We start from the raw sequence: 14,515 nt of genomic DNA on the forward strand, positions 1-14,515 counted from the left end.
ATGGCCCAGTGGTTAGAACGCGTGCATCTTAACCGATGATTGCGGGTTCAAACCCAGGCAAGCACCACTATATATATATATATATGTATATGTACTTAATTTGTGTTTATAATTCATCACGGTGGTGAAAGAAAACATCGTGAGGAAACCTGCATGTGTCTAATTTCATAGAAATTATTCCACATGTGCATTCTACCAACCCGCATTGGAACAGCGTGGTGGAATATGTTCCAAACCTTCTTCTTAATGGAGGAGGAGAGGCCTTATTCCAGCAGTGGGAAATTTATAGGCTATTACTTTTTTACTTTTCACTTTTACGACTAAATTGAGAATGTGTAGTCAATTGAAGAAGACTCTTATAAAATAGACATCTCATTAAGATACACGCGTTATAATCAATGGACTGTCTTTGTTTTTTTTCAGAACAATAATGAGCTAAGAATTTAAAATAGAATAAAACGGTTCTTGTTCTTCCAAAATAAACAAAACATTTTAAATTCCACTAAAACACAAATCCCAGTATTAAACAGACAATGTTAATAAAATGTTCGGGGATGGAAATTAATTGGAATGTCCCCTTTAATTAGTACTAATAGCACTTCTAGCGGGAGTATTCGGAAAGGCCGTTTCGTCTGATAAATTTTACGTAATCGCCGCTTAAGTAATTACATCTTTAGTTTCAAGTATATAAGATAACGGGTGAAATATTCTATGAAATAATGTCTCAACTTAACAATATATAATATAAACATCAGCCGATACTAATAATTTATTTATTTTTACCCAATGATCAGTCATAAATTGATGCGTGATGTGCTGTGATGACCATTAATTAATATTAAAGGTTCATTTCACATTACAAAACACAACAAAAAAGTGATTGTTGTAACATAAGATACTTCTCATTACATCAGCTGTCTGTCAGTGAAAGTCCTGTCAAAATTGGTATTTGGCCAGATCATTCAAACAGACAAAAATTGAGAGAATTGTTATTTTGGTACATGTGTCGCGTATACGTACATATGCATTTAGTAAAAAGCGTTTATTTTAAGATTAACACAGACACTCCAATTATTTATATGCATAGATGTAACACTTGGTGGTAGGGCTTCGTGCAAGCCCGTCTGGGTTTGTACCACCCACTCATCAGTTATTCTATCGCCAAATAACAGTACTCAGTATTGTTGTGTTTCGGTTTAAAGGGTGAGTGAGCCAGTGTATCTACAGGCACAAGGGATATATCATCTTAGTTCCCAAGGTTGGTGGCACATTGACGATGTAAGGAATAGTTAATATTTCTTACAGCTTCATTGTCTATGGGTGATGATGACCACTTACCATCAGGTGAACTATATGCTCGTCCGCCAACCTGTACTATAAAAAAAACTTGAAAATACACTCTATTCCAACCATAAGACGAGAAAAGCCAAATAAACAACGTTGAACAGCAAATAGCCCCGATATATTGGTCGAGAGTTTCATTAATCTATGAAGTGCATTTTGAACGTTGATGAAACTGTTATCGAAATTTTGGATTCGTTTATAAATATAAGCTAAAAGACTTAAGGAAATATCAGTTTGTGGATAAGCATTTTTATTTGTCATTAGACTTCATATTTGCTTGCATGATTTATGAGGAAGTTCTGTTTTTTATGTCTTTTTAGAGTTGGATCCAAAATTATAACGTCTTTAGTCAAGTTTTACGGCAAGCCATTATCATCAGTCTTTGTTTATTTCATGGATCCTCAAACAGATTCAAATTAATTCTCCTTGCTAGATAATCGAACAATTAGCTAACAACTATCTCTGGATTCAATTAACAGATCTTAATGAGGAACGATTTGTTGCTGGTGAGAGGTACAATTGAGTTTGCCTCTGTCTTATTTAATATCGATTTAGCCGATTTATAATATTATCAATAGCGTCAAATCTTATTAATTTATTATAATATACTTAAAATTATACAGATGACTGTTATTATAAGAACTTACATAATGGATATGTGTATGTATATGTCACCGTAAGATTACGAAATTCGTTAGATTACAATCTGACGAGAGATTGTAATCTGTCGAAATATTGTACACTGAGAAATATGATTGCAATTTAACGTATTATTTTTTATTATTATTTCGCTATATTGTAATGACATATATAAATACAACACACATAAGTGTGTGTGTGTCTATAAACGTCAATGTTTCTTTTGTTTTACATATTGTATTGAAAACAAATGATAAAACTCCAAAAGCGTTATAGTATAAATTCTTTGGATTTCCTTTAAATAAAAGACGCTTTTGTTGGCACAATGCATGTGACATTTAAAACAAAAAGAAAGAAAGTAGCCCAAACTAGAAGGGTGGTAGGACCTCATTTTATTTCCGTTGAATTTTTCCGTCCGTTTTAGGTCGGAGCCACCAATCTCAAGTTACACCATCTAAGTTCCCAAAAAAGTCATACTAATAGTCAATATAGTCCCTTCTCTCCATTTTTGGGCAGAATGTTATGAGCATATTCCACCACGCAGATCCAATTGTTTGGTATATTCATGTTCGGCAAAATTTCATTGAAATTAGACAAATGCAGATTTCCTCACGATGTCTTCGCCTCCAAGCACGAGATTAATAACCACAAATTAAGTGTATGAAGATTCAGTGATTCTTGGCTGGGTAAAACCAGCAATATTCGGTCAATATTTATGCGTTCGAACCAGTGGGTCATCTCCGCTCTTATTTTTTCCTGTGAGAAATTTTATAATGCACAATTATCTGCACAGCTACTAGTACATTCTTATGACACGACGAGTGAATCTACTCGACTGAAAAGAGTTCAGACGCAGAGCTAATAGGTTTATGTTCAATACAAGGAAGAGAAGAAGATCTTCAAGCCCCACGCTTTTCCAAAATACATTAACAGAAAAACCCAAAGATATATAGGGTATGTTTTTTTAAGGAATAGGTGGCAAACGAGCAGGAGGCTCACCTGATGGAAAGTGACTACCACCGCCCATGGACATCTGCAACACCAGGAGGCTTGCAGGTGCGTTGCCGGCTTTTGAGAAAGGAGTACGCTCTTTTCTTGAAGGTTCCCATGTCGTATCGGTTCGGAAAAACCGCCGGCGAAAACTGGTTCCACACAGTGGTTGTGCGAGGCAGAAAATTTCTAAGAAATCGCGCTGTTGTGGATTTTCGGACATCTAGGTGGTGCGGGTGAAGATTTATTGATATTTTATTTTTATTTCTTTCTTTTTGTTTTAAATGTCACATGCATTTTGCTAACAAAATATAATATTAATTCAAAAGCAAGTTGTATGCCTTAACTCCTGAGCTGAAATTTGCACACTTTTGTGGTCACAGAAAACGCCACGGAACATCCCAAACATCTGACCCGTCCTCGTACATGGGTTAAACCGTGTATGGAAATTAGTAACACCATCATATTATGGTTAATAATAATATTATTCCAGAATCGTAAACAAAAGAGCCTGTATAATTATAGAGATGAGGATCATAACAAGGCTGACCCGCATATATTTAAAAGTTTGGGAAATACCTTTGACTTTAATTAGCAAATACTTCTTAAATTAGGTAGCGCATGATATTGTGTTTTTCTTAAAAAAATAGTGACCATTTAGTATAAGTTATAAATGTACTGTAAATTTCCCACTGCTAGGTTAAGGCCTGTTCTATCTTTGAGGAGAAGGTTTGGAACATCTTCCACCACGCTGTTCCAATACGGGTTGATGGAATACAAATGGGCAGAATTTCTATGAAATTAGATACATGCAGGTTTCCGCACGATGTTTTCCTTCACCGCCGAGCACGAGATGAATTATAAAAGCAAATTAAGCACGTGAAAATTCAGCGGTGCTTGCCTAGGTTTGAACCCGCAATCTTCGGTTAAGATGCACGCGTTCTAACCACTGGGCCATCTCGGCTCATACTTGTACCAGTTCAGTATGAATTCTGGATATACGTATAGGGAATCCATCGCGCACGTAACTAATACTCGAAATGTTCTTTTTGAACCTCTCCGCAAACGGCTGCAAGCAGACGCTTTATTCTAAAAGGATAATAAAGTCACTTGCAAGTCGGAATTGCGTGCTTTTGGTTTCTTACTATTTTAATTACAAAAAAAAAACATGGAAATAATTGTATTCCTCGGGTACGAACATTGCGATCTAAAAAAAAAGAGGCAATTAATGGGAACTACTTGCGCTATATAATGCGCCAATAATAAAGAAGGCGATATGTTTAAGTATTATACTATCTTGCTCATTGTTGCCCGCGGTTTCGCTCGTGTTTTAGGGATTGGTTATAATGTATTAGGCAAAAGAAGTAGTCTATGTCCCTTCTTGAAGTTCAAGTTCAGCTTCATATCAAATTTCATTAAATTCGGTTCTGTGGCTTAGTAGTGAGCGACATGCAGACAGAGTTACTTTTATTTATTTATTTTTATTTATTGTAAAAGTAACACCATCGACTTAAGTGTTAAACACTAAACACTTAATTTTTTTTTTAATATAGGTGACAGTCGAGGTGATACATCTTTATAGGTGTAAACAACATAGAATATAACTTTTCACTTTTAACACATTTAAATTTTACAGTGGTAGTGCCACGCTGTATACCTTCGGGCTACAGCCGAATGGGCCGGCACGGCCGGGGAAGTACCACTCTCTCACGTAAAATCGGCGTGAAGTGGTAGCTATGCTACTGCGTTTCGTCAGGTAAGTGAGAGATTCGGAGGCCCAATAGGCTATTTGACAATGCGAAAAATAAATTGTGCATTATTGTAATCACTGTATATTTCGGAGTTCAAAAATGGTTATTTACTAACGAAAGTTGAAAATAATACTTAATTTATTCAGAAATCAATAAATAAAAATTCATTTTTTCAAACGTTTGTCACGTGACACAAAACGCTCCTGATTGGCTGGGCTTTTGATGAAGTCACTTTCTTGTAAACCTTGCTTTTCTTCTATATGTACCACAGATTAAAATACAGCAAAGTGACGTCACCGACCCCTTTGCAGCGCCATATTGTCCAAATAGCGTTTTCGCGCGTTATTTAAATATGGAATTTTTAATAAGATATTTTTCGGCAAATATGTACTAGAAATAAAAAAAACAACTTTTACTGGGTTCCTTAACCTCTACTAAATAATATAAAATGGATTTTAAAAACCAGTCAAATAGCTTATTCTTACGGAATGAGTTCGACCCCTCCTTCCCCAAAACTTGAAAGTTAAAACTATGGAATAATATAAATCTAAACATTTATAATTCTCATTAAGTTCCTCATTTGCTAAAAGACATTGCGGCAAGCCCAGGAGATGATTAGATGAGTCGAATTCATTCCGTAAGGATTGGTCGTAAGTTGAAAGATAATGAAGAGATCTTTGTCCAACAGTAGAACTCGCTACGTTGATAATTTAATATAGTTAAATTACATTTTTATTGCTCCACCCATTGATATGTAAATTTTATTTGAGTACCTACTCATTTATTTTCCAAATTATTCAAATGTTTGACTCAAGTAAATTCGGAGGAAATATGCCATATTATGAGATTCTCGGTATTTTTCATCGCAAGTATGCAACCCTTAAAAAATCAAATATCGAATAAATTATCTCACTATGCTATACTTGAATGTTGACGTAAGGATGAATACATAACGGATTATATATTATATAAATATATTCATACGCATATTTCTAAACTATACGGCGGGCAAAATTTCACTTGTGCCAAATTTTCCAAACAATTTCACACAAAAATACATTCCGCAGCAAAAACCGCAACATTTTAATTCCACAATCGGAGGGAGAGAACGTCGCAATTTGTTTTCTTCATATTTTAATCCGACCCTATTTTAATATACGACGGTTATGTACAAGCTATTTATGACTTTATTTCATTAAGCAGTAAAGGTTATTATAGAATGTAATGATATGTTTTGTCTTTTCTTTCATAATCTTTATTATCATCCTTAATAAATAATGACATTAAAGTTAATTTTCATAGAGATTTAATCTATGAATACTATTTTGTAATTAAGTATTGAAGGGGTTTGTTATCGACAGGGATCTGGGTTGCATAAAACAAATAGGTCGAGTGATCAGATAAGACTACGGAGGTCAACAATATCTATGCGAGGCGGAAAAATTTAATTAATATCTTCTAAATAAATAAATAAACATAAGAGCTTAACAATTGTATACGCTCCAGAGCAGGAATTGATTCGCGTTCAAAATAAAAACATGCACTTATACTATGAATAAAAATTTAATCGAGTGTCGCATTATAGAGACTCGTAAATTTTACCAGATGCATGAGACAGCGGCTTAAGGCCGAGCCAGTACTGAGTTTTCAGTCCTTAATGTGGGCTTATATATTATGATCGGTTGTGAAGGACGAAACAAACAAACAAACAACAAACAACAACAGCCTGTAAATTCCCACTGCTGGGCTAAAGGCCTCCTCTCCCTTTGAGGAGAAGGTTTTAGAACATATTCCAACACGCTGTTCCAATGCGGGTTGGTGGAATACACATGTGGCAGAATTTCTTTGAAATTTGTCACATGCAGGTTTCCTCACGATGTTTTCCTTCACCGCTGAGTAGGAGATGAATTATAAAGATAAATTAAGCACATGAATCAGCGGTGCTTGCCTGGGTTTGAACCCGCAATCATCAGTTAAGATGCACGCGTTCTAACCACTGGGCCATCTCGACTCTTAGGACGAATTTTAAGGAACTTTTACATGTACAAGAAACGATTTTAGGCTTGTGTGAAAATCTCCAAGCGAAGTCAAAGTCTATTAATACCAAGCATATATATATATATATATATATATATATATATATATATATATATATATATATATATATATATGGGCTTTCTTTCAACTCGCTATGCAGATTCCTTTTTTTTTATTATGGAATAAGCAGGCAAACGAGCTTATGACTGACACGATGGTAAGTAGTTACAACCGCCCATAGGCAATGTCACTAAGAATTATTAACCATTACTTACATCAACACTGGGAATTAAGATATCACCCTTGTGCCGGTAGTATCACTCATCCTTTAAACTGGGATACAACAATACTGAGTACTGCCGTTTGGCGGTAGAATACCTGATAAATAGGTGGTATCTCCCAGAGAGGTTTGCACAAAGCTCTACCATTAAGTAAGGTTTAAATAATATCTAAACTTTTCACGAGGTTGGAGAACTCTTCTACTAAGAAGGTTAATTTACTTACCTTATTTTTATTACACGTATTGTATTAGGAATAGTGTTATATAGGAATATGCAGCGACAAACCACTAAATACAATTGTATCGTATACCAGTCAAAGACCATTAGGTAAATTCACTGAATATATTTCATGCTACTTTAACAAACAATTTTGTACCTTATATCAAAGGACATAAGACTCACCTCCTTGTGCAAGAGTCGGACGTGAAAGCTAGCGACGTCACTCACAGGCTCACCCGCCTCTGTGACGTAGTAGACGAGCAGTGAACTGACCGGCGCCATGTCAGCTGTCACGGGAAACCTGAGGTCAAATGGACGTATATTTTATTAGGACCAAATTCACTTGATTTCTCCTATTCCCTTGACTGCGTAGTATTCGGTTAACTAGCTTATCGACATAAGTTAATTCTACTGACTGATTTGATGAAAATATTATTATACATAATATACACAAGTACAGTAACATAAATGCTTAGGATGAAGACGTGCTCCTTCTTTAAATTTGATAACTATTTCAATCAATGACACATCTCCTATTCAGATATTTCACGTTCGTGTTCTATGGTGATTTTTACAGAATACCTCTACATGTGTGCGATTTTGTAAGGATACATTTATCACTCGTGAAACGTTGACAGCGACTAACGGTGATACGGCATTTTGACACGTATATTTACATAATTATTACAGCGAATGTCGCATATCATGATTCTGATATATCATGCTTGTGTTCTGCGGTGAGGTCGTAAATAAATGTTTACAAAAATCAGAATTAATGTTCTTTGTTTGTATCATAGCTATGTATTCACGAACCATTCATCATTGTGTTCAATCATTACACAGTTATTGTTGAAATTAGCATAAACCTGCCCTGGCTTCGTGCAGCTGCAATTCTGATACTGAATATACTACAGGATTTTTTTTCTTTCTTTACTATATATTGTCCATGTATTATACACCAAAATCTTCCTCTCTGATCACTCTATCTTTTAAAAATAACCCCATCAAAATCCATTGCCTAATTTTAAAGATCTAAGCATATATGTGGACAGACAGCGGTAAGCGACTTTGTTTTATACTGTGTAATGTTGAGCACATTTATTATGAACACGAATCGTAATATAACGTAAATTTAGAACTAGGTATCAATAAAAAATAAAGTCAAATAATAAAGGGTCACGATATAAAATAGCATTATAAATTCCCTAACACAAAACAAAGCGGTTATGACATAACAAGCGAGTGACGAGACCGTATCGGCTGTCATGGCGCCCGGGGAAAAATGGATAACGCTGTAACATTCAGTGACGTTCGACCGGTCCCCAACAATGCGATGTTTGTTACATTTACCTACAGTATCGCAAACTCTGACAATGTAGCGTATATTTAAAGCGACGGCGTGGAATTCTAAAGCATTGACTATAAAATTTAAAGTAGCGCCGATATCGCTGCGTATGGTTACTTTTATAGACGTAAGTTTCATTTTTTTTTTACGTTTTGTGTCGTTTTGAACGAAATGTAAATGAACGAGGTTTTGTTCATGGCTCAGCTCACAGATATTTGATTTTATTCGATATGTAATAATAAGATACGTGTAGCATGCTGCGTAATTCTCGAACTTGGATTCTTGATCCTTGAAGTTTTAAAACGTTGTTTCTCGTCAATAAATGGTTGAAAATACGAAATTGTTGGAACAGTTATCTCGCCTAGTAGTAGCTCATTTGAAATTATGAGCTCATTTTTGATGCGGCTTTAGTGAAACTAAGTAAAAGTATTTTAGTGCATGCGTATAAGAGTATATATGATACTTTGTTATGGTGAATTTCAAATGGCATTTTGAAAGGCTTAACCGTTAAATATATCCAAAAATAAAAAAAATAATTCAATATAAGTCTATTTGGAAAGGAATCTTTTCAAATTTCAAGACTACTTTTTATTATATATTTACAATTTATGTATCCATCCAGTTACGGTGCTTTTTATTTTTTTAATAACGTTATTTACATTCACATTTATTTATATCATCTTCTGAAGAATGTACGAAAATACGCAGACACATTTTTTAGTGTTAAAAATCTCTCAAGAGTGACAGCCCTGTTAAATGTACGTACTAGGTAAGTTAGTTAGTGTAGGTTCTATGACAAGAGACAAAATTAGGTTAAAAGTGCATATCAAAGTCAGTGCATAGCTGTACAGAGATGGTTTTGAGAAATAGGTTACCTACTTATCAGGTAAAACTTTTTATTTATACATTGAACTGAACTAACCAATATTCGATCATAGCAAGTGCAATCTTTGTCTTGTTCTAATCTTCATACTATTATTGTATGTAAACTTATGTAGCTTGTGATGAGTTTATTTTAATGAAAGAACTAGGTCAAGGCATGATGTTATTTTTTTTGCCAAAAAAAAAAATCTCTTGGAAGAAAATGGCGCCCAACGTGGGACTGTTTTGCTCTTATTTCCATTACTAGTTAATTTCATAACCTGATTTTCGGTTTGTTATATTTTTATTTCAAAATGTTTTGTAGTATTTATGATTTTTTGTTATTTTGAGCCGAAAATATTAGACGGTTATAAATGTCTGTATATTCTCCTTTTGTTTGCCTTATTAGTTTGAATTACTTGAAAGCTGTTACACTAATATTTGACACAAGTCTCAGCAGTTCAGGTAGTCTTGAATATCTCTGCAACATACCTTTGTCAAGTGTGTGTGTGTGTGTGTTTTTTTTTCTTAATGTTTTTTTTTAAATTTAATTTATAATTTCTTATATTTTTACGCTGCAATTATGACACGATAGATAAATCACGTTATAATTAATTCTATTCGTTCAATAGTTTTTTAGTCACAAATTCTGCTTGTATTAAAGATATTTGTTTATCATATAACGATAATAAATAATTTCACAAAAAAACTTAAAATATAAATTTTTATACCCAAGCAAAATTTAGTTTTAAATATTTTGTTTCTATTTTCCTATTTCTAAAAGAGAGTATATCATAACCAAACACAAATTATAACGAACAATCATTTTATTTTTCATAAAAGCGAATGCACGCATATTGTCGAGCGTAGAGCTCGATAAACTAATTGACCTGGAAATGGTCTTGATCGATTATCACTTTGCCGATATGGCTCAACACATATTCTCAGTTAATTTTTGTAATAATACTGTATACATTACCTTAGCTAAATAATAATAGAAGCAGTATTATTTTAAGTAAATGACTTTTTTCAATTAAATTCTTGAACTGACAAACGGACCACTTAATGGTGAGCTCTATATTATATATAACTTTTAAATTGAGATGGCCCAGGCAAGCACCGCTGACTCATGTGCTTAATTTGTCTTTATAATTCATCTCGTGCTCAGCGGTGAAGGAAAACATCGTGAGGAAACCTGCATGTGACAAATTTCATAGAAATTCTGCCACATGTGTATTCCACCAACCCGCATTGGAACAACGTGGTGGAATATGTTCCAAACCTTCTCCTTAAAGGGAGAGGAGGCCTTTAGCCCAGCAGTGGGAATTTACAGGCTGTTGTTGTTACATTGAAAAAGCTCTTTAAACCTGAACAAAATAATACAAAGTGTTTGGTGGTAAAACGTGGGATGATATTTTTAAAAGTTTTTCGACAGGATACTTCTATAACATACCAATGCTGCTGCTGCTGCTGCTGCTGCTGATTATGATGATGATGATGATGATGAACGTAAATTAAAATTATAAAAGAAATATACCAAAGACATCGAAACTCCTTAGAAATATGATTATTTGAAAATTAGAAAATACGACCAGATATGCATCAGCATAGACAATTCGGGTCAAATATTGTACTGAAATTAAATTACAACACATACATATTTAGTCAACTGTGTCACTTTAAAGGGGGCATACTAATGAATCAATGTAATTCGACCTCAAGGGTATCGTTTGCTGACAGGATACAAATTGTTTCGAAACGCGATGGGACATTGCGCTGTTTACATTGTTGTTACGAGGCGATACTTTAGATACGAACGAATAATTAATTATAACGAGTAGTTAATAATTCACTATAGTTTATGTTTAACTAAATCTATTTTAAGCCGTTCTGTGGTTAGGATGCATGGATTTTAAACGAATAATGTATCAAAATAGAACAAAGATTATTGATTACTTAAGACCTTATTTAGTTTCTGTAATTTCTCCTAAGTTTTTTTTTGAGGTATAGGTTGGCGCACGAGCATATGGGCCACCTGATGGTAAGTGGTCACCATCTCCCATAGACTATGACGCTGTAAGAAATATTAAATATTCTTTACATCGTCAATGTGGCACCAGCCTTGGGAACTACGATGTTATGTCCCTTGTATCTGTAGTTAAACCGGCTCACTCAAACTTCAAACCGGAACGCAACACTACTGAGTACTGTTGGCGAATAAATGGCGGAAGAATAACTGATGAGTGGGTGGTACCTACCCATACGGGCTAGCACAAAGCCCTACCACCAAGAAAAAAGTTAATATCAAATCAAAATACTCTTTTAATTTACACCAATAAACACATACTTTAGTCATGTTCAAGAAAGATGCACAAGAGGTGGCCTTTTCGCTAAAATAGCGATCTATTCTAGGCAATCTTATGGTAGACAAAAGAAACTTGGTGGAATAAGATCAAGAACCTTATACTTAATAGATGAGAAAGGACTGTAGTGACGTATGTGATACAATTGTAAATGATTTCCATACTTTTCCACGCAACAGACGACAGGTTAATCGTGAATCTTAATTCAAAAAATCAATAATTTTAGATTCAAATTAGCATCAATAAAATTTCACAGGCTTATAATTTATTGATTGAGTATTATAATTATTCCGGCGGTGGTGGAATCATGGACGTAGCGGATGAAACAGATCAACTCACATTGAAAACGATTGAAAAACCTTGGAGTAGAGTTTTGTCCTGTAGATGAATATTTAAATGCTGTTCGTCATTTGAACGGAAGCATTTTCATAGAATTCTTAATTATGTTACCAATGTTTTTATCTACATATCAGTTGCACAACTAACATATAACGTTCAGAGGCTTTCTTCCCTTCGATCAATCATTGTAGTTCATTTAGTTTTCACAATGGATTGTAAAAAATACAAAACATTTATTCGTGGAAAACAACTGGAGAGGTTATACTCGGAATGAAATGATCACATCCAGGAAATTTAATCAATAAAAAACAATTTTATACTGCGGTGGATAACATAGCTGATGAATTTGAATTAAATTATAATCTATTGATGAGCTGAGATGGCCCAGTGGTTAGAACGCGTGCATCTTAAGCGATGATTGCGGGTTCAAACCCAGGCAAGCACCACTATATATATGTATGTGCTTAATTTGTGTTTATAATTCATCTCGTACTCGTTGGTGAAGGAAGTCATCGTGACCTGCATGTGTCTAATTTCACCGAAATTCTGCCACATATGCATTTCACCAACGAACCCGCATTGGAACAGCGTGGTGGAATATATTCCAAACCCTGTCCTTAATGGAAGAGGAGGCCTTGTCTCAGCAGTGAGAAATGTATAGACTGTATTATTACTTCACTTTATAGTCTGTTGTTTTTTTTTTCGCTATTTTTTTCAGTTATCTGTTTCTTAATACCGATTTGGTGCTAACTTTTTAAAAATCAATAAACTAGTTATCTGAGATGACTCATTGGCTACATGTATCTCAACTGATGATAACGAGTTCAAATCCACACCAGAACCACTGAAGTTTTACGTGCTTAATTTTTGTTCATAATTCATCTAGTTCTCAGTGGTGAAGAAAAACATCATGAGTTAAATTTCAACAAAATTCTGTCACATGTGTATTTACCAATCTGTATCGGAATGGTATGGTGAAATAACCTTCTACTTAAAAAAGAGGAGACCTTAGCCCAGCAGTGGGTTTTACTTTAAGAGTAATAGTTTATCTTTTTTAATAAAGATTTTGTCTTTACCGATTACTGTTTTAATCCAGAATATTCAATTAAGATTACGTCTTCCAACCATTGGCGTACATCGGTTTTTATAAAGATTAATTAATTAAATTCAAACATGAGCTTGCATTATAAATGTTTACACTTAACGCGATAGAATCCTCTCGTTCGGATCTTAGAAACAGAAAATACCTTTAAAGAGTAAAATAATTCATGAGATGCGGAGCTACGTTACCCTCGAGACCATTTCATCTTCCTGTCCGTCTCAGAAAGATTATTGGCAACAGAAAACAAAAAATATATTCCGTAATACATATTATGAATAGTGTATTTTCGGTATAGTAGCAAAAACGCGTAACTAATAAATTTTCTTTTTATATAAGTTTGATCGAAACTTAAATTTAAGTCAAGTTTTTTTTTTAGATTGAATACTTAATTTTATGCAGTGTAATGGAAATTGAAAATTATTTCAATCGTTACGAGCGATTCATTAACAAGAGCTAATGTATAGTAATTAAATTCAGGAAGGTATAACTACAACTTCTATTCATATCGTTAGAATCGTTTTGAAAACAATATTGAGCCTTTTGGCTCCATATATCATATCCGGCTTCATACTATCATATGATGATATTAACTAACCTGGGATAGTCTATAGTATTGAGGCCTATACCCGCCAGGCGGCTTGACAGAAAAGTTCTAAATGTTATGTATTTTGTTTTTACTTCTCTCAGTATGTTGAGGAAATAAGACAACAAACAAAAATTATTGCTTTATTGATTCTATAAAAAAAAAAATATTTATAAATTATTTACTTATTACATCATACACTTAATAAAAGAAAATTTACAACTAGTGAGGGATACAAAATATTTAAAAAAGTATTGTACATACACATATTTCTGTAACACATATAGTATCTAATATTTATAATATATAAAATTACAAACGCGTTGTTGTTGTGGTGTATAATATGATTTTATGTGACTTTCTATTAGAAGTCAATAAACATTTTAAGGGAGCATCACATTCGGTTTTTTTTAATTAGAAACATACCTGAGATAAACATTTTGAAATGCCAAATTATAACGTCGTCTCCAAGCCGTATTGTTAATAATGCTGATGTTTTTTTAGTATTATATGTGGCAAACGAGCAGGAGGTCATCTGATGGAAAGTGATTACCATCAGCTATTGACACTTGCAACAATGGCGGTTTAATAAATATCATTACACGAGAAATTTAAAGAAATCGGTGTATTAACGGCTACTTCACAATATATTTATGATAAT

The 14,515-nt window shown here is 33.9% G+C and overlaps 1 protein-coding gene across 1 annotated transcript in view; it reads right to left on the reverse strand.

Annotated features, from left to right (window-relative positions):
• LOC124535075 (C3 and PZP-like alpha-2-macroglobulin domain-containing protein 8) overlaps positions 1 to 14,515 on the reverse strand; it is a 240,584-nt gene that overhangs the window by 32,327 nt on the left and 193,742 nt on the right. The window contains exon 10 of the mRNA XM_047111123.1: positions 7,445 to 7,562. Coding sequence (XP_046967079.1) covers positions 7,445 to 7,562 — 118 coding nt within the window. The remainder of the gene's footprint in view (positions 1 to 7,444; positions 7,563 to 14,515) is intronic.

The sequence above is a fragment of the Vanessa cardui genome, chromosome 14 (assembly GCF_905220365.1).
Source record: "Vanessa cardui chromosome 14, ilVanCard2.1, whole genome shotgun sequence".
Lineage (NCBI taxonomy): Eukaryota > Metazoa > Arthropoda > Insecta > Lepidoptera > Nymphalidae > Vanessa > Vanessa cardui.